The 26,513-nt window shown below is 44.6% G+C and overlaps 1 protein-coding gene across 1 annotated transcript in view; it reads right to left on the reverse strand.

The window, feature by feature from the left end:
• The window catches only part of LOC106612130 (teneurin-2), an 87,568-nt gene that overhangs the window by 8,564 nt on the left and 52,491 nt on the right, over positions 1–26,513 (reverse strand). Inside the window, exons 14-24 of the mRNA XM_045724181.1 lie at positions 20,433–20,682; positions 19,860–19,880; positions 19,443–19,672; positions 14,530–14,684; positions 14,212–14,313; positions 13,468–13,641; positions 12,638–13,272; positions 10,171–10,346; positions 6,305–6,540; positions 2,129–2,425; positions 1,261–1,818 (exon numbers count right to left, since the gene is read on the reverse strand). Of these exons, the coding sequence (XP_045580137.1) occupies positions 1,261–1,818; positions 2,129–2,425; positions 6,305–6,540; positions 10,171–10,346; positions 12,638–13,272; positions 13,468–13,641; positions 14,212–14,313; positions 14,530–14,684; positions 19,443–19,672; positions 19,860–19,880; positions 20,433–20,682 (2,834 nt within the window). The remainder of the gene's footprint in view (positions 1–1,260; positions 1,819–2,128; positions 2,426–6,304; positions 6,541–10,170; positions 10,347–12,637; positions 13,273–13,467; positions 13,642–14,211; positions 14,314–14,529; positions 14,685–19,442; positions 19,673–19,859; positions 19,881–20,432; positions 20,683–26,513) is intronic.

The following is a 26,513-nucleotide window of genomic DNA, read 5'->3' on the forward strand; positions in this document are numbered from 1 at the left end:
TAGGGTTAGGGTTGTGGCTGGAGCTAGGGTTAGGGTTGTGGCTGGAGCTAGGGTTAGGGTTTGGGTTGTGGCTGGAGCTAGGGTTTAGGGTTGTGACTGGAGCTAGAGTTAGGGTTGTGCCGGAGCTAGGGTTAGGGTTTGGGTAGTGGCTGGAGCTAGGGTTAGAGTTGTGGCTGGAGCTAGGGTTAGGGTTGTGGCTGGAGCTAGGGTTAGGGTTTGGGTTGTGGCTGGAGCTAGGGTTAGGATTGTGGCTGGAGCTAGGGTTTTGGTTGTGGCTGGAGCTAGGGTTAGGGTTTGGGTTGTGGCTGGAGCTAGGGTTAGGGTTGTGGCTGGAGATAGGGTTAGGGTTGTTGCTGGAGCTAGGGTTGTGGCTGGAGCTAGGGTTAGGGTTGTGGTCGGCGCTAGGGTTGTGACTAGAGCTAGGATTGTGGCAGAAGCTAGGGTTAGGGTTGTGGCTGGAGCTAGGGTTAGGGTTGTGGCTGGAGCTAGAGTTAGGGTTGTGGCTGGAGCTGGAGCTAGGGTTAGGGTTGTGGCTGGAGCTAGGGTTAGGATTGTGGCTGGCGCTAGGGTTAGAGTTTGGGTTGTGGCTGGAGCTAGAGTTAGGGTTGTGGCTGGCACTAGGGTTAGGGTTAGGGTTGTAGCTGGAGCTAGGGTTAGGGTTGTGGCTGGAGATAGGGTTAGGGTTGTTGCTGGAGATAGGGTTAGGGTTGTGGCTGGAGGTAGGGTTGTGGCTGGGGTTAGGGTTGTGGCTGGAGCTATGGTTGTGGCTGGAGCTAGGGTTAGGGTTGTGGCTGGCGCTAGGGTTGTGGCTTGAGCTAGGTTTGTGGCTGGAGCTAGGGTTAGGGTTTGGGTTGTGTCTGGAGCTAGGGTTAATGTTTGGGTTGTGGCTGGAGCTAGGGTTAGGGTTTGGGTTGTGTCTGGAGCTAGGGTTAGAGCTAGGGTTAGGGTTGTGGCTGGCGCTAGGGTTGGGCTTTGGGTTGTGGCTTGAGCTAGGGTTAAGGTTGTGGCTGGAGCTAGGGTTAGGGTTGTGCCTGGAGCTAGGTTTAGGGTTGTGGCTGGAGCTAGGTTTAGGGTTGTGGCTGGAGCTTGGTTTAGTTTGTATTGTGGCTGGAGTTGAGAGCTAGGGTTAAGGGTTAGGGTTGAACCAGGATGTGGACATGAAGCTAGGTTTAGGGTTAGTGTTGAGGGTTGGGGTTAAAGCTAGGGTTAGGGTTGTGGTTGGAACTAGGGTTAGGGTTAGTTGTATAGTTTTCTACCCACCTTTCCAGAGATCTCATCATAGCGGTAGAGATCCACAGGCAGAGGAGTCTCACTGATGACTGGCTTCATACTAGCGATACGGAAGCTGTTGTCATGGTACGTGTAGTCAAACCTAGCATTCACCATCCCCTCCTCACTGAACCGGTAGATCTGCTTATCGATCAACGGACCCATCTTACGGTAACGTATTGTACAGGAGAACCCGCCACTCTGTAAGTTCACCATCTTCAGCACCCCAGCTGTCTCGTCGTAACCGAACGTCACCACGGTGCTGTCGTAGAGGATCTCAGCTAGCTTGGCCAGCTTGCCGTACTTGTAGAGGACACGTCGGCCGGTGCCGAGGTAGTGGGTGGCCTGGGGGCGGCCGTCTAAGCTGAAGTCGTGGATGATGGAGGCGTTGCTCTCTGGAGGGTTGTAGGTGTTGCGGATGTAACCGATAGAGACGTGGGTGGACATGGTGTGGCGGGCTACACTAGGCATGGTGACGGCCGTGACGCGCCCCAAGGCATCAAACTCAAATATGTACTGTCTCTGGCTCTGCAGAAGAAGGACCATGGACTGGAGAGAGAGAAGGAGGGAGAGAGGAGGGAGAGGGAACATAAGTCATCATCATCACCAATAGCATCATTTTATGCACTTTTCACTTCTCTCAACCAGCCTGTTTTTACTATCCCTGCTACAGGTGCTATGATGTCCTCACCCTATCCAGGTGGCTGTAGCTCCACACAGATGATAACAACAGTACCAGTACCAGCCATGGTAACAGACAATGCTATGTCCTCACCCTATCCAGGTGGCTGTAGCTCCACACAGATGATAACAACAGTACCAATACCAGTAAAAGTACCAGACAGTGCTTTGTCCTCACCTTATCCAGGTAACTATAGCTCCACACCTTGCCATCTATGAACGACCGTGACAGAATACGTCCCTGAGGGTCAAACTCTGTCCTCTCGCTCATACTGCCCCTCTGCAGCCCCACCAGCTGACCCGTGGTTGAGTATGACACATTCACCACTGCCAGGCTGCTGCTAGGCAACCACATGGCGGGACGGCCCTGCGCGTCGTACATGATGCGGAGCGTGAACTTGCGGTGGTCGTCGTAGATCTTCTCTGTCCGAGTGTTGCGGTCGAAGTCGATGGAGAGGAGGTTACGACCATGTGCCTGGAGGAAGATAGAGAGTGATGTAAGGAAAGCCCCCATGAAATGGACAAAAATGAATGGTAACTTATTGCCATTGGACGAAACATATACATGATCGCAAATACCACTGAAATGCACCACAGTTCATTCAAAGCTTATGGCAAATGCCATATGGCAAATGCCAAGTGTCATACAGCAAATATCCCAAAGAGGTCGAGCGCGCTCCACTGTAAATTGTCATGTTGCAAATGAACATAAAGTCAAGACCCAAGGGTCAAATTTTTTAAATGTAATTATTTTTTCAAAAATACAACTTCTTCTAAAAAAGTGCTTTCTGGACCGTTTTTTGAAATCTTTTCAATTTTATTTGTCAATAATACATTTATAACAACCATATGAACATACCATTGTGATATTTTATTGAGTTGTCCATAAGGCATATGTTTTGTCCATTTGCAATTTACTATCATAGGAAGTCAAAAGTCAGTGAACCATGGCCAAATGGCATAAGAAATGTCCAAATGCCATATATAAGTATTGAAAGTGCCAAATCGGGATGTTATGTCCATTTGACATATATGATCATAGGAAGTCGGTTTCCGAACACAAAAGTCAGTGAACCATGTCCAAATGGCATTTATACTGACCAATGATGGTAAATCCCTCATTGAAAACCTTAGAAATGTACTGTCCATTTGCAATGTGTTACAATGGACATTTACCATCATGAATTTCACATGCTCTAATATACTGCAGAAATGCCCAATTGACTGGCCTGTTGAGCTCGGGATGGTCGAGCAGTGATAGTTGGTCCTCTCCATCGCTCATTGGTGCTTTGAGAGAGATTTGGGACTCTGTCATTTTTTTAAAGATTTTTTTAAAAACATCCAAAATGACCAGGGGCGCCCCCTATTGGATGGTCATGGGTGGGGGGGTGCCCCCTACCCAGGCGTGGACCCCTTGCACCTCCCTAAAGGCATTATAAACCATTTCAAAAATGTGCTCCTGGTAACCCGTTCCAATCACCAGGTGCACGGCTGTCCATTTGCAATGTCTTACAATGGGCATTTACCATCACAAATTTGACATGCTCTAATATACTGCAGAAATGCCCAATTGACTGGCCCGTTGAACTCGGGATGGCCGGGCAGTGATAGTGGTTCCTCTCCATCGCTCATTGTGTTGATTTCATCATGTCCATTTGGTGATGGTTTATCACTGTTTAAACTTATTGCAAATGTACTGTCCATTTGCAATGTGTTTCAATGGGCATTTACCATCACGAATTTGACATGCTCTAAAATACTGCAGAAATGCCCAACTGACTGGCCCGTTGAACTCGGGATAGCTGGGCAGTGATTGTGGTTCCTCTCCATCGCTCGTTGTGTCACTCCATCCTTGCTGTGTGTGTGTGTGTGTGTGTGTGTGTGTGTGTGTGTGTGTGTGTGTGTGTGTGTGTGTGTGTGTGTGTGTGTGTGTGTGTGTGTGTGTGTGTGTGTGTGTGTGTGTGTGTGTGTGTGTGTGTGTGTGTGTATGTGTGTGTGTGAGAGAGAGTTTTTCTTGGACATCTGATGGGAGAAATGACTGATTTACAGTTCATGAGGGTTGCATAATCACACATATGAAGTTTTGGAAAGATGTGACCTTTTAAACCCTTCGAAACAGCCCTTATGACCCCAATTTAAGGCACTTCTGTCTGGCACAGGAAGCAGAAAGTATACACATATCTTCCTTGGGGTAGGCTTTTACAGAATCCTGAGTTTTAAGTCTTTATGTTAAGAACTGCCTGATTTACAGAGGGTTGAATGCACAAACTTTTTCACAAACTGCAGGTTGGGTATATCAAAACACTTTTAGGATGATTTTAACCACTTTCGGTTGCTCCAGGAAGCTTAGAATCAACACAGGTAGTCGTCATAGTGGCCTGATGGATTGTCATTGTCAAACACCCTGTTTTCACTGTTAACCTCTCTAGGGTAGGGGGCAGTATTTTCACATCCGGATAAAAAACGTACCCGATTTAATCTGGTTATTACTACTGCCCAGAAACTAGAATATGCATATAATTGTTTGATTTGGATAGAAAACACCCTAAAGTTTCTAAAACTGTTTGAATGGTGTCTGTGAGTATAACAGAACTCATATGGCAGGCCAAAACCTGAGAAGATTCTGTACAGGAAGTGCCCTCTCTGACCATTTCTTGGCCTTCTATACCCTCTTTATCGAAAACAGAGGATCTCTGCTGTAACATGACACTTTCTAAGGCTCCCATAGGCTCTCAGAAGGCGCCAGAACGTTGAATGATGACTTTGCAGCCCCTGCCTGAAAAACAGTAGCGCATTTGGATAGTGGTCGATCTGAGAACAATGAGACGGGCGCACGCGTGCACGTGAAGAGTCCATTTTACATTTTCAGTCTTTGAACGAAAAAGCCGTCTCCCGGTCGGAATATTATCGCTATTTTACGAGAAAAATCGCATAAAAATTTATTTTAAACAGCGTTTGACATGCTTCGAAGTACGGTAATGGAATATTTTGAATTTTTTTGTCATGACATGCGTCCGCGCTTCACCGTTCGGATAGTGTCTTGAACGCAAGAACAAAACAGAGGATATTTGAACATAACTATGGATTATTTTGAACCAAAACAACATTTGTGGATGAAGTAGAAGTCCTGGGAGTGCATTCTGACGAAGAACAGCAAAGGTAATCTAATTTTTCTTATAGTAATTCTGAGTTTAGTGAACGCCAAACTTGGTGGGTGTCAAATTAGCTAGCCCGTGATGGCGAGCTATCTACTCAGAATATTGCAAAATGTGCTTTTGCCGAAAAGCTATTTTAAAATCTGACACCACGATTACATAAAGGAGTTCTGTATCTATAATTCTTAAAATAATTGTTATGTTTTTTGTGAGAGCGCTTCCTGTTTGGAATATTCTCAGGTTTTGGCCTGCCAAATGAGTTCTATTATACTCACAGACACCATTCAAATAGTTTTAGAAACTTTAGGGTGTTTTCTATCCAAATCAAACAATTATATGCATATTCTAGTTACTGGGCAGGAGTAGTAACCAGATTAAATCGGGTATGTTTTTTATCCGGCCGTGCAAATACTGCCCCCTATCCCCAACAGGTTAACGTGAAGCGATCAAATTAGCGCTCTATGACCGTTTTTGACCTTAAATCCCAGAAACTGCGCCTTAACTCAAAAAGCGTTGAGGCCTCGATGCCATCTTGTTTCTGGGCTAAGAGCCCATTTGGCCAAACCTGTGCTCACGGAGTTTCGTCTTTGAAGTCTTTTCCATTTAGGAGAAATGGCCATGTCACTTTGGTGATGTTTTATCCATTTACAATAAGCAGCCACTCGCCATCTGGTGGAATTTGCCCGAAACAGTGGAAAAATTACAAGAATAAAAAAAATAGAATAAAACGGAAACCAAATGTCCGAGAGACTTCATTCGATGACTTCCTGGAAGATCTGGCCCTGGGGCACAGACCGAGGCCGCCGGCCTATTTTAAAAACATTCACGGACGTCTAGTAAGGGACCATACATTTGCAATATGGAGATCCTCATCAATCATACAACAAATGCCGAAGAGTGTAATCTCTGTAGCCAGAGTCAGTGATGTAATCTCTGTAGCCAGTCAGTGATGTCATCTCTGTAGGCAGGTTCAGTGATGTCATCTCTGTAGCCAGAGTCAGTGATGTCATCTCTGTAGCCAGACTCAGTGATGTCATCTCTACACACAGAGTAAGTGATGTCATCTTTACACAAAGTAAGTTATGTCATCGCTACACACAGAGAAAGTGATGTCATCTCTACACTTATTGTAGAGTATGTGATGTCATCGCTAATGAATAAATAACGTACAGAAAGGAAGCGAGGTCATCTCAGCTCACCCTCAGCTTCCTGCCAAACACAGTGACCTTCCCTTTGGTCTGTTCCTTGCGGAGCCGCCACTCAATGGAGTTGAGTCCGTTGTCTGTGGGTAGTGTGATGTTCCTACGGCCAATAGTAGGACTGACCGATCCGGCCAGGATGTGGGGCTCAGTGTGGAAGCTGATGCCCATCCCGTTGGCATACATCACCCGCAGGGTGCCGTTGTTACACAGCTGGTAGCCGTTCCTCACCTGGTCTGTAGGGGGCGATGGGGACAAGGAGAGAGAAGGGAGTTGTCATGTGAGTTGGCTCTTTTACTGGCGTCTTCCTGTTATGTTTACATGCTGAAAAAAGATAAAGTTGCAGATTAAATTGAAATGGATTTTCGCTGCCCTTCACAAGCAGAACTCTTTCCTTGAACAAAAAAACGAACAATTTGTCGTATGATTTGTTTGGCAACTTGTCAGTATCATTTCTGATCAGGCAACTCCACTCTCAGAGTGACTCATAATGAAAGTAAATGTGCGTCTGGTTTATAGAACAGCTTGGTAAATGAATAATCTGTCACTCTGTCATTTCAGTTTTTTCTATCCCCCACTCAAACACACAAAAAACATGTTCCCTCTAAACTGTGCGCGTGCATGAGCGCAATAGCCCCGAGACTGCCGTGCAGAACAAATACTGTATCAGCCCACTGCGAGAAGAACGAGTTCTAGAGATTTCCCTGTTAGTTAACTCTATCAAGTCTCATGTAATGTAGGCCTACATTGAACACCACACATTGGCTGCTACTGTAGGCTGAATGATAGAACAGCTATTTCTCTGTTAAAATGTTATGGGATGCATTTTCTCCATTGTTTTTGATGGTAGGCCACTCTGGTTGGTCTACATTATGATCAAATAGCCACAATAGCCTACTTTACCACTGTTAAAACTGTAACTTAAAGCAGGTACAGCCTCAGTGTTCACAGTCAAAGCGGGCTGGAAATTGCAAAGAATTTTCACAAAATTCCTGAAATTTGGTCAGTGCTGAGAAAAATTAGAGGGAACATTGCTCTTAAACATTGAGTCGGAAGTTAATAAACACCTTAGGCAAATACATTTAAACTTAGTTTTTAACAATTCCTGACATTTAATCCTAGTAAAAATTCCCTGTCTTAGGTCAGTTAGGATCACCACTTTATTTTAAGAATGTGAAATATCAGAATAATAGTAGAGAGAATTATTTATTTCAGCTTTTATTTATTTCATCCTATTCCCAGTGGGTCAGAAGTTTACATACACTCAATTAGTAATTGGTAGCATTGCCTTTAAATTGTTTAACTTGGGTCAAACGTGTCGGGTAGCCTTCCACAAGCTTCCCACAATAAGTTGGGTGAATTTTGGCCCATTCCTACTGACAGAGCTGGTGTAACTGAGTCAGGTTTGTTGGCCTCCTTGCTCGCACACACTTTTTCAGTTCTGCCCACACATTTTCTATAGGATTGAGGTCAGGGCTTTGTGATGGCCACTCCAATAACTTGACATTGTTGTCCTTAAGCCATTTTGCCACAACTTTGGAAGTATGCTTGGGAATCATGGTCCATTTGGAAGACCCATTTGCGACCAAGCTTTTAACTTCCTGACTGATGTCTTGAGATGTTGCTTCAATATATCCACATAATTTTCCTACCTCATGAGGACATTTATTTAGTGAAGTGCACCAGTCCCTCCTGCAGCAAAGCACCCCCACAACATGATGCTGCCACCCCCGTGCTTCACAGTTGGGATGGTGTTCTTCGGCTTGCAAGCATCCCCCTTTTTCCTTCAAACATAATGATGGTCATTATGGCCAAACAGTTCTATTTTTGTTTCATCAGACCAGAGGACATTTCTCCAAAAAGTACAATCTTTGTCCCCATGTGCAGTTGCAACCTGTAGTCTGTCTTTTTTTATGGCGGTTTTGGAGCAGTGGCTTCTTCCTTGCTGAGCGGCCTTTCAGGTTCTGTCGATATAGGACTCGTTTTACTGTGGATATAGATACTTTTGTACCTGTTTCCTCCAGCATCTTCACAAGGTCCTTTGCTGTTGTTCTGGAATTGATTTGCACTTTTCACACCAAAGTACGTTCATCTCTAGGAGACAGAACGCATCTCCTTCCTGATCGGTATGACGGCTGCGTGGTCCCATGGCATTTGGGCATTTGGAAATTGCTCCCAAGGATGAACCAGACTTGTGGAGGTCTACCATTTTGTTTCTGAGGTCTTGGCTGATTTCTTTTGATTTTCCCATGATGTCAAGCAAAGAGGCACTGAGTTTGAAGGTAGGCTTTGAAATACATCCACAGGTACACCTCCAATTGACTCCAATTATGTCAATTAGCCTATCAGAAGCTTCTAAAGCCATGACATAATTTTCTGGAATTTTCCAAGCTGTTTAAAGACCCAGTCAACTTAGTGTATGTAAACTTCTGACCCACTGGAATTGTGATACAGTGAATTATAAGTGAAATAATCTGTCTGTAAACAATTGTTGGAAAAATTACTTGTGTCTTGCACAAAGTAGATGTCCTAACCGACTTGCCAAAACTATAGTTTGTTAACAAGAAATTTGTGAAGTGGTTGAAAACCGAGTTTTAATGACTCCAACCTAAGTGTATGTAAACTTCTGACTTCAACTGTATAAAAAAATCAAAACAGTGTCTGATGTGGTGTAGCTTCTGGAAAGACAGTGTCTGATGTGGTGTAGCCTCTGGAAAGACAGTGTCTGATCTGGTGTAGCCTCTGGAAAGACAGTGTCTGATCTGGTGTAGCTTCTGGAAAGACAGTGTCTGATCTGGTGTAGCTTCTGGAAAGACAGTGTCTGATCTGGTGTAGCTTCTGGAAAGACAGTGTCTGATCTGGTGTAGCCTCTGGAAAGACAGTGTCTGATCTGGTGTAGCCTCTGGAAAGACAGTGTATGATCTGGTGTAGCCTCTGGAAAGACAGTGTCTGATCTGGTGTAGCCTCTGGAAAGCGACAGTGTGATTGAGGGTCCGTTCTTCTCTATCGGAGGCACAAAGAGCAGCAGTGTGATAACATTGTTGTGATTGAAGATAAGATAACAGTGATTCTCCGCCGACGCAGAGGAAGAGCCTTTTATTTCATTTACCAAAGGCAGGGGGATCACACACACACACACACACACACACACACACACACACACACACACACACACACACACACACACACACACACACACACACACACACACACACACACACACACACACACACACACACACACACACACACACACACACACACACACACACATACACACAGTGGCTTTGAGCCTCCATCACCATAAACGGCAGTAATCCATAAAGCCAATTTGTTATAAACCTCCAGGCAGCGTTTTACCAACACTTCAAACACACAGAGATGGCTTTCTGTCGACTCTGCAGTAGACTACCCTCTCACTATCGGAAAAATCTCTTTGTAATAAAAACAGAGAGAGAGAGAGCGGTGGCGAGGAAGAGAGAGACAGAGAGAGATGGGAGCAAAGCAAGCTTTCAAAACCAGTGTCTCAGCACAGCAGACCAGAACACTGTGCTGTAATACACCCAACACACACACGGAGACACAGACACACACACACACACACACACACACACACACACACACACACACACACACACACACACACACACACACACACACACACACACACACACACACACACACACACACACACACACACACACACACACACACACACACAGAGACAGAGGCCTTAGATAACTTTTGCTGTTCCCGATAGATTAATAACTTCTTGATATCATGCCATCCATTGTACTCCATTCCATCCATTATTATGAGCCGTCCTCCCCTCAGCAGCCTCTCCACTGATGTGTGTGTATGTCCCACCTTGCACCACAGTGTATGAGGCCTCCACAGAGGACAGGTTGGTGATAACGGTGACGTCATCGTCTCTGCTGGAGCTCTCTATGTCAATGTTGATGGAACGTTCTATCTCCCGGTGCAGACTGGTCACCATGCCAGTAGGATAGGTTACATTGGTCAGACGACCCCCACTGTCATACCTGGAGGAGAGATATAGAGGTTACTTCTCACTGTCATACCTGGAGGAGAGAGACATATAGAGGTTACTTCTCACTGTCATACCTGGAGGAGAGATATAGAGGTTACTTCTCACTGTCATACCTGGAGGAGAGAGACATATAGAGGTTACTTCTCACTGTCATACCTGGAGGAGAGAGACATATAGAGGTTACTTCTCACTGTCATACCTGGAGGAGAGAGACATATAGAGGTTACTTCTCACTGTCATACCTGGAGGAGAGAGACATATAGAGGTTACTTCTCACTGTCATACCTGGAGGAGACATATAGAGGTTACTTCTCACTGTCATACCTGGAGGGAGACATATAGAGGTTACTTCTCACTGTCATACCTGGAGAGAGACATATAGAGGTTACTTCTCACTGTCATACCTCTGTCATACCTGGAGGAGACATATAGAGGTTACTTCTCACTGTCATACCTGGAGGAGAGACATATAGAGGTTACTTCTCACTGTCATACCTGGAGGAGACATATAGAGATTACTTCTCACTGTCATACCTGGAGGAGAGAGACATATAGAGGTTACTTCTCACTGTCATACCTGGAGGAGAGATATAGAGGTTACTTCTCACTGTCATACCTGGAGGAGACATATAGAGGTTACTTCTCACTGTCATACCTGGAGGAGAGAGACATATAGAGGTTACTTCTCACTGTCATACCTGGAGGAGAGAGACATATAGAGGTTACTTCTCACTGTCATACCTGGAGGAGAGAGACATATAGAGGTTACTTCTCACTGTCATACCTGGAGGAGAGAGACATATAGAGGTTACTTCTCACTGTCATACCTGGAGGAGACATATAGAGGTTACTTCTCACTGTCATACCTGGAGGAGACATATAGAGGTTACTTCTCACTGTCATACCTGGAGGAGAGATATAGAGGTTACTTCTCACTGTCATACCTGGAGGAGACATATAGAGGTTACTTCTCACTGTCATACCTGGAGGAGAGAGACATATAGAGGTTACTTCTCACTGTCATACCTGGAGGAGACATATAGAGGTTACTTCTCACTGTCATACCTGGAGGAGAGAGACATATAGAGGTTACTTCTCACTGTCATAGCTGGAGGAGAGATATAGAGGTTACTTCTCACTGTCATACCTGGAGGAGAGATATAGAGGTTACTTCTCACTGTCATACCTGGAGGAGAGAGACATATAGAGGTTACTTCTCACTGTCATACCTGGAGGAGAGAGACATATAGAGGTTACTTCTCACTGTCATACCTGGAGGAGAGAGACATATAGAGGTTACTTCTCACTGTCATACCTGGAGGAGAGATATAGAGGTTACTTCTCACTGTCATACCTGGAGGAGAGAGACAAATATAAGTTACTTCTCACTGTCCAATCTGAGAAGATGAGGACAACTAGTGACAAAATGTAGTTATTCAATCATTGCATCCACACTGCTCACATGCGTCAATGAGCGTCTGTGCAGCCAGGCGCTAAAGTATAACTTGGTTCTATTTGTGACGCTTGATGAGCTGCAAGTCCCGCCTCTCCCATCTCCTCATTGGTTTTAGGAGCATATACCCACGTGGGTGATTGAATGATGAACTGAGGTCCACACTCCAGTCCAGTTGGTGGTGGTAATGCACCTTAAAGTTGGTTGCCAACCACCATATAAAGTCCACAGAAGAAGAAGACCAAAGGAGGAGAGACTGCTAGAAACAAACTCGTTTTAACCTTTTATCTGTGGATTAATTGTCGGCTTATCGGACCTTGTGCATTTCAGGTAAAATTAAAACCCAATGTTTATTTCCCAGGACAAATTAGCTAGCAACAGCAAGCTAGCTAGCTAAATTGCCATGAATATTTAATGCTTTTTGACGTAGCCCCTCTCCTCTCCTCTCCTCTCCTCTCCTCTCCTCTCCTCTCCTCTCCTCTCCTCTCCTCTCACAGCTTACAGAGGAGTGCTAGGAATAGCTGGTCACTGCAGATTTCTCTTAACATGTCAGATATCGGAACAGCAAAAAGTGTGTGTATGTGTGTGTGTGTGCAGTGACAAAAGCAAACCACTATGGACCTCTAACATCTGTCAGTTCTGTGAGCTCTGACTGAAGCAAACTCGAGGGTGCAGTGACAGAAGTTAACTTTAGGGGGCAGCAATGGGCTGTGAACAAATCCAAGCTACAGTAGCTGTGTGCTAGGCAATGCAGTTATGAGACCCTGAGTTCCGCTGTAGTTTCCGCAATTGACAGATGCATAAAAAACCCACCCCCACATCCCACTCACTGGTAGAAGGTGGTCCATCCGGTCTCGTCAGCCTTGGTGGCCAGTAGTCCTGTACTCCCAGAGTACCCCAGTAGGGCCACCTCCTGTCCCTGGGCTGAGACACTCTTCAGCCCCCCAGCAGGGTCCAAACCCAGGGTCACCACCTGGTTCTCTGGCAGTAACACCAGCCTGAGGAGAGCAGAACTCCCCCCCTGGCCCAGACCCTCCCTTCTCACCCTGACAGTGTTATTGCAGTTGTCCACCACCATGGCTAGCTCTCTGTCCGGCCCGTAGGTGAAGTTATATAACGGTTCTCCTGTGACCAGACTCACGGTCTGTAGATGTTGACCATCACCGTTGAACACGTAAAGCTCCTGTTCCCGTGGAGACGCAACTTCGTATTGTCCCATCATCGATCCTGATCCCGAGGCTGATGGCCCGGGCCGATTGGCTCGCACGGCTCTGATGCGTATGTTGTTAAGATCGGCGATGAAAAGCGTTCCGTCGGGTGAGACGGCGAGCGAGGCGGGGCAGTTGAGGCCGGCGTCGGGCGCGTAGCCGTCGTCGCCGTAGAAACAGTTGCAGTTAACGTCATTCTTGCAGTCGCAGTCCGACGAGGTGCCGGCTAGCAGAGATATCTCGCCGTTAGTGGACACCTGAGTTAGAGGGAAGGGGAGAAAGACAACAAACAAGAAAGAGAGGAAAGACAGAAGGTTTTAGAGGAAAGAAAAGTAAAGTTTCAAGTTTTAATGTCACGTACAGTGAAATGCCTTTCTTGCAAGCTCTATACCCAACAAAGCAGTAAGGTGAAGTTACTTTTTTAATGTAAAAATAAACCTGTGTTGTCATACCTGTCTGACGCGGTTGATTTTCTTCTCGTCTGTCTCAGCGATGTAGAGAACTCCAGTGTGAGACAGGGCGATGGCTGTAGCGCTCTCCAACGCAGCGTGGATGGCAAGCTTACTCAGGCTGTAGTCTATACCTGGAACCTGACAATGCATGGGCCGCCCTGCTATAATGCTCACCTGGGGGTCAATACTGTTATGTTATTTAAGATAATAATACATATATGATAATAGCATCATGATATCGTTTATATCACAATAACCGCTTGTATCGCAAAAACTGATTACATTGTCATAACTGATTATATGGTGATAACTGATTATATAGTAATAACTGATTATATAGTAATAACTGATTATATGGGGATAACTGATTATATAGTAATAACTGATTATATAGTAATAACTGATTATATAGTAATAACTGATTATATAGTAATAACTGATTATATGGGGATAACTGATTATATGGGGATAACTGATTATATAGTGATAACTGATTATATAGTAATAACTGATTATATAGTGATAACTGATGATATAGTAATAACTGATTATATGGTGATAACTGATTATATAGTAATAACTGATTATATAGTGATAACTGATGATATAGTAATAACTGATTATATAGTAATAACTGATTATATGGTGATAACTGATTATATCGTGTCGGTTGTTTATATTACGATAGTTGCTTAATCACAATAACTCCTTATATGGCGATAATTGATGTGGAACGAAGCTCACTTGGTGGTTCTCAGTGATGCGCAGGATGATGTTGTTCTCCAGGACGTACAGAGAGTTATCCATGGGGTTTACTGCCAGGTCTGTGGGCCACTCCAGACGCACCTGATAAACACAAGAACAAACAAATCCAGGGTTGATCACCAAAGAGACATAACTAATATTTTCAAAATTTTACAGGCGACAGAAAACAAAGCATTGATTGATAGCATTCATTGCATGTAACCCAGACCAGGTTGTTTTAAACCCCACAAGTTGAAATGGACACTTGCATCTTTTTGGCTCCAACAAAATCAAGTCCCTCCCTCTCTCCCTACCTACCTGGCTGACGTCCATGCTAGCGTCACAGCTGAGTGGTCGTATTGTGGTCAGGTCGTTAGCGCCCAGTAGAGTGGAGATGATCCCGTTTTGGTCAACTTTACGGATCATAGTGGCATCCACAAAATACATCAGACCATTCTTATCCACAGCAATACCTGGAGAAACACACACACACGCACACACTTCATCAGACCATTCTTATCCACAGCAATACCTGGAGAAACACACACACGCACACACTTCATCAGACCATTCTTATCCACAGCAATACCTGGAGAAACACACACACACACACACACGCACACACTTCATCAGACCATTCTTATCCACAGCAATACCTGGAGAAACACACACACACACACGCACACACTTCATCAGACCATTCTTATCCACAGCAATACCTGGAGAAACACACACACGCACACACTTCATCAGACCATTCTTATCCACAGCAATACCTGGAGACACACAAACACACACACACACACACACACACACACACACACACACACACACACACACACACACACACACACACACACACACACACACACACACACACACACACACACACACACACACACACACACACACACACACACACACACACACACACACACTACATCAGACCATTCTTATCCACAGCAATACCTGGAGAAACACACACACACACACACACACAATACCTGGGAGGTGGAAGGAGGAAGTTTTACAATTTAAGTTTTAATTGGCCTTAACCTGTTGGGTCTAGGGGGCAGCATTTGCACGTCTGGATAAAAAAAATGTACCCGATTTAATCTGGTTACTAATCCTACCCAGTAACTAGAATATGCATATACTTATTATATATGGATAGAAAACACTCTAAAGTTTCTAAAACTGTTTGAATGGTGTCTGTGAGTATAACAGAACTCATTTGGCAGGCAAAACCCTGAGACATTTTCTGACAGGAAGTGGATACCTGATGTGTTGTATTGACTTTAAACCTATCCCATTGAAAAACACAGGGGCTTAGGAATATTTTGGCACTTCCTATTGCTTCCACTAGATGTCACCAGCCTTTACAAAGTGTTTTGAGTATTCTGGAGGGAGATCTGACCGAACGAAGAGCCATGGAACGATGATGTCCCATTAGACACCTGGCGATGCGAGTTCATGTTGGGTACCCTCGTTCCAATACGTTATAAAAGAGTATGCATTCGTCCACCTTGAATATTATTCATGTTCTGGTTAAAAAAGGCCCTAATGATTTATGCTATACAACGTTTGACATGTTTGAACGAACGGAAATATTTTTTTCCCCTCGTTCATGACGGAAGTCCGGCTGGCTTACATCATGTGCTAACGAGACGGAGATTTTTGGACATAAATGATGAGCTTTTTTGAACAAAACTACATTCGTTATGGACCTGTGATACCTGGAAGTGACATCTGATGAAGAGAATCAAAGGTAATGGATTATTTACATAGTATTTTCGATTTTAGATCTCCCCAACATGACGTCTAGTCTGTATCGGCAGCGTATTTTTCTGGGCGCAGTGCTCAGATTATTGCAAAGTGTGATTTCCCAGTAAGGTTATTTTTAAATCTGGCAAGTTGATTGAGTTCAAGAGATGTAAATCTATAATTCTTTAAATGACAATATAATATTTTACCAATGTTTTCTAATTTTAATTATTTAATTTGTGACGCTGACTTGACTGCCGGTTATTGGAGGGAAACGATTTCCTCAACATCAATGCCATAGTAAAACGCTGTTTTTGGATATAAATATGAACTTGATAGAACTAAAAATGCATGCATTGTCTAACATAATGTCCTAGGAGTGTCATCTGATGGAGATTGTAAAAGGTTAGTGCATCATTTTAGCTGGTTTTATGGTTTTGGTGACCCTGTCTTTGACTTGACAAAACATTACACACAACTCTTGTAAATGTACTGTCCTAACATACTCTAAATTTATGCTTTCGCCGTAAAACCTTTTTGAAATCGTAAAACGTGGTTAGATTAAGGAGATGTTTATCTTTCAAATGGTGTAAAATAGTTGTATTTTTGAAAAGTTTGAATTTTGACATTTATTTGGATTCAAATTTGCCGCTCTTGAAATGCACCTGCTGTTGATGGAGTGCACCACGGGTGGCACGCTAGCATCCCACCTAGCCCCAAGAGGTTAAAACCTGTTTGGGCTAGGGGGCAGTATTGAGAATTTTGGAAAAAATATGTGCCCATTTTTAACTGCCTCCTACACCAACTCAGAAGCTAGAATATGCATATTATTGTTCAGGTTTGGATAGAAAACACCGTAAAGTTTCTAAAACTGTTTGAATGGTGTCTGTGAGTATAACAGAACTCCTATGGCAGGCAAAAACCTGACAAGGTTTCATGCAGGAAGTGGCCTGTCTGACAAGGAGTCGTGCGTCTTGCATCTGTTTATTGAAGAGTAAGGATCTTAGCTGTAACGTGACAATTCCCAGGGCTCCAATAGGCTCTCAGAAGCCGGGAAAAACCTGAACGATGACGAGGCAGCCTCTGGCTGAAACAGATTATCGCCTTATCCAAGTGGCCGATCAGAGGACCATTGAATGAGGCGCGTGCACGATTCGCCCCCGTGGAGAAATTTCATTCGGCTGTTTAGCTTATTGCAGATTCCCGGTCGGAATATTATCGCTTTTCTCACGAGATAAATGGCATAAAAATTGGTTTTAAACAGCGGTTGACATGCTTCGAAGTACGGTAATGGAATATTTAGACATTTTTTGTCACGCCATGCGCCATGCGCGACCGTTATTTACCATTCGTATAGTGTCTAGAACGCATCGAACAAAACAGAGGATATTTGGATATAACGATGGATTATTTGGGACCAAACCTACATTTGTTATTGAAGTATAAGTCCTGGGAGTGCATTCTGACGAAGAACAGGAAAGGTAAGAACATTTTTCTTATAGGAAATAGGATTTTGGTGAAGGCTAATCTTGCCGGGTGTCTAAATAGCTAGCCGTGATGGCTGGGCTATGTACTTAGAATATTACAAAATGTGCTTCATCCGAAAAGCTATTTTAAAATCGGACATATCGAGTGCATAGAGGAGTAATGTATCTATAATTCTTAAAATAATTGTTATGCTTTTTGTGAACGTTTATCGTGAGTAATTTAGCAAACTGTTAGTAAATTCCCCGGAAGTTTGCGGGGGTATGCTTTTTCTGAACGTCACATGCTAATGTAAAAAGCTGTTTTTTGATATAAATATGAACTTGATTGAACAGACATGCATGTATTGTATAACATAATGTCCTAGGTGTGTCATCTGATGAAGATCATAAAAGGTTAGTGCTGCATTTAGCTGTGGTTTGGGTTTTTGTGACATTATATGCTAGCTTGAAAAATGGGTGTCTGATTATTTCTGGCTGGGCACTCTCCTGACATAATCTAATGTTTTGTTTTCGTTGTAAAGCCTTTTTGAAATCGGACAGTGTGGTTAGATTAAGGAGAGTCTTGTCTTTAAATAGCTGTAAAATAGTCATATGTTTGAGAAATTGAAGTAATAGTATTTCAAACGATTCAAAAATCGCGCCACTGAATTCAGGTGGCTGTTACGTAGGTGGGACGAATTCGTCCCGCCTTGCCCATAGAGGTTAATACGTAAGTGGGTACAAAATAAATACATTAGGCCAATACATGTTATTTTATAAGATACAGCAACTTGGTAATCAGTAACTTATCTAAGGTTGATGAGTTGTATTGACCTTGTAAATAATGTGTAGCATTTGTGGCAACATGGCAACATACTAACATGGCAACATACTAACATACTAACCTGGCAACATGGCAACATACAAACATGGCAACATACTTACATGGCAACATGGTTTGAGGCTCTTTCTTTGGCAGACAGACAGACAGACAGACAGACAGACAGACAGACAGACAGACAGACAGACAGACAGACAGACAGACAGACAGACAGACAGACAGACAGACAGACAGACAGACAGACAGACAGACAGACAGACAGACAGACAGACAGACAGACAGACAGACAGACAGACAGACAGACAGACTGATGTACAGACCGACCTTTGGTAGGAGAATAAGAGAGGGAGGCAGAGAGGATGAGAGGATGAAAGGAGAGCTGGGGGAAAGAGAGAAAGGAATAGCAATGATGGATAGAAGCAATGCCATGGAACGGATGTAGGAGAAGAGAGGGAGAGGGGGAACAGGGTGTCTTTGAACAGAGAAGGACTAGCACACAGGGGAAGGAGGGAAAGAGAAAGAGAGAGGCCAGTGACAGAGAAGAGCTGGAGGGATAGGAAGAGACAGACAGAGAGAGGGAGTGAGAAAGAAAACTGACAGGGCAGGCTGATAAGTGCTGGCTGGCTTTGTATCTGTCTGGCAGGAGATGTGCACACACAACACACACACACACACACACACACACACACACACACACACACACACACACACACACACACACAGACTCACACAACACACACACACAAAACAACAGACACCACACACACAAAATACACAACACACACACACTGAGGAAATGTGACAGGGTGACATCTTTGACAGTTTGGTGTCAAAGCGTTCTTCTTTTTGATGCAGGCTTCATCACATGTCATCATCCTAACTTCAGCTGTAATCTGGTTTATAACCTCCTTCTGCTTCTGCCCTGCTTTACTTTCACTACTAGACCGACAATTAGTTTCATCATCACTGTTCTGATGTAAAAAAGGAAAGATATCACTACTACTTTCACTACTAGATCATTATTATCAGCATTTCATTGGTGTAGTACAGACGTGCCTTCCTTCCTAGTTACACTTTGGAGCTCATGGGGGTACTGTCTGTGGCTTAGCCTTCAAGGTTTGGAAGATCTCTTTGTGTGTGTGTGTTCCTCTGCTCCTCACCTTTGGGGCTCATCAGTGTCGCCTCAGTAGCTTTGCCTCCGTCCCCACAGCGTTCGTCAAAGGGCAGACACTGCTCTCCCGTCCCAGCAACCACCTCTGCGCTGTCCGACAGCAGTCGCCCGCCCGTCAGCAAGCGCACACGGTAGATATGCCGTGAATTTGTATCCGAGATCAACAACGCTCCCGTTACCGGGTCAATGGCCAGGAAGTACTTATGAGTCGGGTTGTTACTGTAGGACGGCGAGAGAACAATAAAGTTATTGGAATTTGAATTAGATTGGATAAAAACAACTTAGATTAAAACAATATTTCTCAGGGGCAATTTAACAATCTTTGTGATTAAAGTAACTCTAAATTACTGCTATTTCACTTTTTAGCTTGGAATTTCTAATTTAACCGAGGAGCGAAGCATCTTACCTGTGTCTGAAATCTTTGTTCCTTCAAAGGATAAGAAGACAGAAAAAACAACCCAGAACAAATGTTAATGTGGTGTGTCTGAGGGAACAACAGAACGACAGAGAGAGTTAGCAGTGGAGCGGTGGAGGAACAACAGAACGACAGAGAGAGTTAGCTGTGGAGCGGTGGAGGAACAACAGAACGACAGAGAGAGTTAGCTGTGGAGTGGTGAAGGGAACAGCATAGTTAAATATGGATAAAAACACCCAGGAGATATAAGAACTAGTGCAGTGTATAATTCTACTTCAATCACACTGTCCCCCGAGCCCTCCCTGCTTTCATTACAACCTCACTGATCTCATCCAACATGTTCTATATCCTACACATTATTCCTCTCCCTCCTCCCTCACTTCTCCTCCTCTTCTTCCCCTCTCCTTCCCTTCCCTTTCCTCCCTCACCCCTCCTCCCACCAGTCCCACTCTCTTCCTCTCTCCTTTCCCTTTTCTCTCCCAATCTCCTCCCACCTCATCCCACTCCTCTCCTCTCCCAACCTGACTTCTCCCCCATCTTCTTCTCTCCTCCCTCCATCCATACCTCAGTTCCAGTATGCCCGTGGTATTGAGCGAGGGGTAGACCCTGCGTACGAAGTTCAGGTCTCCCACATAGAGGCTCCCGTCGATGCCTGTTGCCAGAGCTACGGGTGCCAGTAGCTTGTTGCTGTCGGCGAGGCCGTTACAGCTAGGGCAGGAGATAGAACGTCGACGGCCGTTCCCCATTATACTGCTGATCACAGGGGGCTGCTCTGACACAAACACGTTCTCACCACTACCCTTATGGAGGATACCTGGACAGGACAGAGGGAGGGAGGGAGGGAGGGAGGGAGGGAGGGAGGGAGGGAGGGAGGGAGGGAGGGAGGGAGAGATTAACTCATGGAGAGATTAACTCGTTCATTTTGTTTGAGATTAAACCCCACATACTATTTATTCTGCCAAATGAAATGTATGTGATGTTGAGAAGATGGTGTGTATGTGTGTTGAGATGACGATGTGTGTTTGTGTGTATGTATACTGAACAAAAATATAAACGCAACATGTAAAGTGTTGGCCTATATTTCATGAGCTGAAATAAAAGATCCCAGAAGATTTGGAAAAATAAGTTTTGAACGGTCATCCAACTTGGAATTCCAAGTCAGAGACTCAGGCCTCTTTCTAGAGCTCCGACCTGAAGATCACTGACGTCATTATTCAACCTTATTTTTTTCCAAATTCCCAGTTGACCATAAATACAGAGAATGCCAGACTTTGATGACAAAGTTTTATGACAAAATTTGCACAGAAGGACCTGTCGCACCCACCACCTTCCTGTTCAAGTGAGCACAGCACAACAAGGCGAGTCCAAACATGTCTTGTATGCTGCTGCATAAATGATGTAATATGCCAGGGAGATATATATACTGTAGCTAAGAAAGTAATACTAAGTGTATGTTGCGTAGTAACCTGTTAGCAGCCCATGAGCCTCACCCTAATAATTCGGTCCCTTTTCCCATCATGATTTAGCCTACTGTTCTGACTTGGTGGTGCAAATGTAGCCTATAGCTTTTAAAAAAAAAATTTAATCATTGAATATTGTAACAGGTTCTATCTCAAGGCCACCAGACTGTTGAATAGCCATCACTAGCACATTAGAGGCTGCTGCCCTATATAATGTACATAGACTTGAAATCACTGGCCACTTTAATAATTGAAACACTAGTCACTTTAATAATGTTTACATATTTTGCATTACTCATCTCATATGTATATACTGTATTCTATACTATTCTACTGTATCTTAGTCTATGCCGCTATGACATTGCTCGTTCAAATATTGACATATTCTTAATTCCATTCCTTTACTTTAGATTGTGTTTTTTGTTAGATATTACTTGTTAGATATTACTGCACTGTTGGTGCTAGAAACACAAGCATTTCGCTACACCCACAATAACATCTGCTAAAAAAGTGTATGTGACAAATAAAATTTGATTTGAGCTTTCATTGTCTGCTTATATGCCCCCTTTATTTATCCTACGGTTCTGACTTGGTGTACAGGGAGAACACTGTAAGAATGGCCCATGTTCTGAATTCTGTCGCTGTACATTTCAAAAGTGCTGAACAAATAGTTATATTGACTACGCTCGCTCATTAATGTCTTAATCAAAACTATGGATTGCCTCTTATCTGCTCGTCGTCCCCTGATGCCATAGTTTGTACATCTCAATTGTCAGTAGAAACCACATTAGTTTAACCTGTTATGGATAGGGGGCAGTATTTTCACGGCCGGATAAAAAACATACCCGATTTAATCTGTTTATTACTCTTGCCCAGAAATTAGAATATGCATATAATTGTTTGATTTAGATAGAAAACACCCTAAAGTTTCTAAAACTGTTTGAATGGTGTCTGTGAGTATAACAGAACTCATATGGCAGGCCAAAACCTGAGAAGATTCCAAACAGGAAGTGCCGTCTCTGACCATTTCTTGGCCTTCTTTAGCCTCTTTATTGAAAACAGAGGATCTCTGCTGTAACGTGACACTTTCTAAGGCTCGCACAGGCTCTCAGAAGGCGCCAGAACGTTGAATGATGACTCTGCAGTCCCTGGCTGAAAAACAGTAGCGCATTTGGATAGTGGTCGATCTGAGAACAATGAAACGGGCGTGCGCGTGCATGTGAAGAGTCCATTTTATATTTTCAGTCTTTGAACGAAAACGACGTCTCCCGGTCGGATATTATCGCTATTTTACGAGAAAAATTGCATAAAATTTGATTTTAAACAACGTTTGACATGGTTCGAAGTACGGTAATGGAATATTTTGAATTTTTTTGTCACGATACGCGCTGGCGCGTCACCCTTCGTTACCCTTCGGATAGTGTCTTGAATGCACGAACAAAACGCCGCTATTTGGATATAACTATGGATAATTTGGAACCAAACCAACATTTGTTGTTGAAGTAGAAGTCCTGGGAGTGCAGTCTGACAAAGAACAGCAAAGGTAATCCAATTTTTCTTATAGTAAATCTGAGTTTGGTGAGTACCAAACTTGTTGGGTGTCAAAATAGCTAGCCTGTGATGGCCGGGCTATCTACTCAGAATATTGCAAAATGTGCTTTCACCGAAAAGCTATTTTAAAATCAGACACCGCGATTGCATAAAGGAGTTCTGTATCTATAATTCTTAAAATAATTGTTATGTTTTTTGTGAACGTTTATCGTGAGTAATTTAGTAAATTCACCGGAAGTTTGCGGTGGGTATGCTAGTTCTGAACGTCACATGCTAATGTAAAAAGCTGGTTTTTGATATAAATATGAACTTGATTGAACAAAACATGCATGTATTGTATAACATAATGTCCTAGAAGTGTCATCTGATGAAGATCATCAAAGGTTAGTGCTGCATTTAGCTGTGGTTTTGGTTTTTGTGACATATATGCTAGCTTGAAAAATGGGTGTCTGATTATTTCTGGCTGGGTACTCTCCTGACATAATCTAATGTTTTGCTTTCGTTGTAAAGCCTTTTTGAAATCGGACAGTGTGGTTAGATAACGGAGAGTCTTGTCTTTAAAATGGTGTAAAATAGTCATATGTTTGAAAAATGGAAGTTTTCGGATTTCTGAGGTGTTTGGAATTTGCGCCACGCCCTATCATTGGATATTGGAGTGGTGTTCCGCTAGCGGAACATCTAGATGTAAGAGTTAAGCAAGTCAGCCATATCAGCTATGTTTTTTTAAAAGGCAGTAAATGAGGCTGAATTAACTGTTTCGCTGCCAGACAAGGCTCCGCTGAATGCCAGGTGTAGCAGTGGTAAGGATTCACTCCATGGTGCTGAAAAGAAAGGTCAGCCGTTGGGACAGCTTTATGTAGGCCCTGACAGTTCGTGGCCACTGTTTGTCACCGTTAAAATGCAATTGTAACGCCCTGGCCATAGAGAGGGTTTTTTGTTCTCTATTTTGGTTAGGCCAGGGTGTTACATGGGTGGGCGTTCTATGTTTATTTTTCTATGTTGGTTTGTTTCTTTGGTTTGACCGTGTGTGGCTCTCAATCAGGAACAGCTGTAGATCGTTGTTGCTGATTGAGAGTCATACATAGGCAGCCTGTTTTTCCTTTGGGGTTTGTGGGTGATTATTTTCTGTGTAGGTTTTTGTTAATCCTGACAGAACTGTTGGCTGTCGTTTCTTTTCATGTTTTGTTTGTAGTGTTCATTCGTTGATTAAAATCCGTTATGATGAACACATCCTCCACTGCACCTTGGTCTCTTTCTGACGATGGCCGTTACAGAATCACCCACCAACAACGGACCAAGCAGCGGAGGAAGGAGCAGCACCAGGAGAAGAGCATTCAGGATTCCTGGAAGTGGGAGGAATTACTGGACGGAAAAGGACCATGGGCTCAAGCGTTGGAGTATCGCCTCCCGCAGTGGGAGATTGAGGCAGCGATAGCTGAGAGGCGCTGGTATGAGGCAAGGGAGCGCAACAGGCACGAGAGGCAGCCCCCCAAAATGTTTTGGGGGGGGCACACAGGGAGTGTGGCAGAGTCAGGTTGGAGACCTGAGCCAACTCCCCGTGCTTACCGGAAGCAGCGTGGTACTGGTCAGGCACCGTGTTATGCTAGGAAGCGCACGGCGTCTCCAGTGCGCACTCATAGCCCGGTGCGCTTTAGGCCAGCTCCCCACAAGTGCCATGCGAGTGTGGGCATCGAGCCAGGGCGGATTGTGCCAGCTCAGCGCGTCTGGTCTCCGGTGCGCTGTTTCGGTCCAGGCTATCCTGCGCCGGCGCTCCGCGCTGTGTCTCCGGGGCGCTGGGAGGGTTCAGTTCGCCCTATGCCTGCGCTCCACCCGTGCCGGGCAAGTGTGGGCATTCAGCCTGGAGTATGGGTGGCAAGCCTACGCACCAGAACTCCAGTGCTCCCCCACAGCCCGGTTTATCCTGTGCCTCCTCCTCGGACCAGGCCGCCAGTGGGTCTCTCCAGCCTGGTCTATCCTGTGCCTCCTCCCAGGACCAGGCCTCCTGTGGGTCTCCCCAGCCTGGTGAGTCCTGTGCCTGCGCCCAAAGCCAGGCCTCCTGCATGTCTCCCCAGCCTGGTGAATCCTGGGCCAGAGCCGCCAGAGCTGCCCGCCAGTCCGGAGCCGCCAGAGCCGCCCGCCAGTCCGGAGGCGCCAGAGCCGCCCGCCAGTCCGGAGCCGCCAGAGCCGCCCGCCTGTCCGGAGCCGCCAGTCCGGAGCCGCCAGAGCCGCCCGCCTGTCCGGAGCCGCCAGAGTCGCCCGCCAGCCGGGCGCAGCCAGGGTCGCCCGCCAGTCCTCCGGCGCAGCCAGGGGCGCCACCTAAGTGGGCCAAGCCGAGGGTGGAGCGGCGTCCACGTCCCGCACCAGAGCCGCCGCCGTAGGAGGGCCCACCCGGACCCTCCCCTTTATAGTCAGGTTTTGCAGCCGGAGTCCGCACCTTTAGGGGGGTACTGTAACGCCCTGGCCATAGAGAGGGTTTTTTTGTTCTCTATTTTGGTTAGGCCAGGGTGTTACATGGGTGGGCGTTCTATGTTTATTTTTCTATGTTGGTTTGTTTCTTTGGTTTGGCCGTGTGTGACTCTCAATCAGGAACAGCTGTAGATCGTTGTTGCTGATTGAGAGTCATACATAGGCAGCCTGTTTTTCCTTTGGGGTTTGTGGGTGATTCTTTTCTGTGTAGGTTTTTGTTAATCCTGACAGAACTGTTGGCTGTCGTTTCTTTTCATGTTTTGTTTGTAGTGTTCATTCGTTGATTAAAATCCGTTATGATGAACACATCCTCCGCTGCACCTTGGTCTCTTTCTGATGACGGCCGTTACAGCAATTAATGTATTGTTTAGTGTTATGTTGTGGCCTTGGTTTTTTGAGTTTGCCCCACCAAGATTTAAATGCTAAAATCGCCACTGATTATATACCATTCTGTCAGGTAGGCTAACATTACAGTCAACATTTAATTGGGAAGGTTTTTTGGGGAGGCCTTTAGAAATATTGATGCAAACAGAGCTTGATGACTGGATTACACATCACAAATAACCTACTAACCAAGACTAAGGACCAGACATTTTCACCACCTGGTTTCATACCCATTGTTGCCTTAGTTAGCATTTACTGCTAGACACAGTATCATCAGTTGAAACGTCTGTCCTACCCTCCCGGCTACTGATGTCATTCTTCTGTGAGCTGCTCCTTGCTAATAATCAGCTGAGAGCTGAACACTCCTGCTGCCTACCGATGATATTCAGCTGAAACTAGGCTGTGTGCTGCGCGCATGTCAATATATTTCACTGCTTTGAGATTGTGTAGGCTACTTTTTGCATGATTTCTCTATTGTACTACATCATTGATAAGTCGTATACCTCCACTACACTACTTTGATACGCATCAGAAGGGATTAAGAAGTGAGTATAAGCAATGCCCCCTGAACAAAAAGTGAGTATATGACTTATACCTGCGTATACCCTCCACTAGACCACTGGCCCTTTGTGTTTTACAGAAAGTGCCCTCTCCTACATGACTGTACTGGTATTACGGTTGCTGTCCTTTCAGCATCACGAGCCTGTCACACACTGAAGACCTAGATCCAATAGGTTCACACACTGAAGACCTAGGTCCAATAGTTTCACCTCTGAAGACCTAG

Source organism: Salmo salar, chromosome ssa09 (assembly GCF_905237065.1).
Source record: "Salmo salar chromosome ssa09, Ssal_v3.1, whole genome shotgun sequence".
NCBI classification, from domain to species: Eukaryota; Metazoa; Chordata; class Actinopteri; order Salmoniformes; family Salmonidae; genus Salmo; species Salmo salar.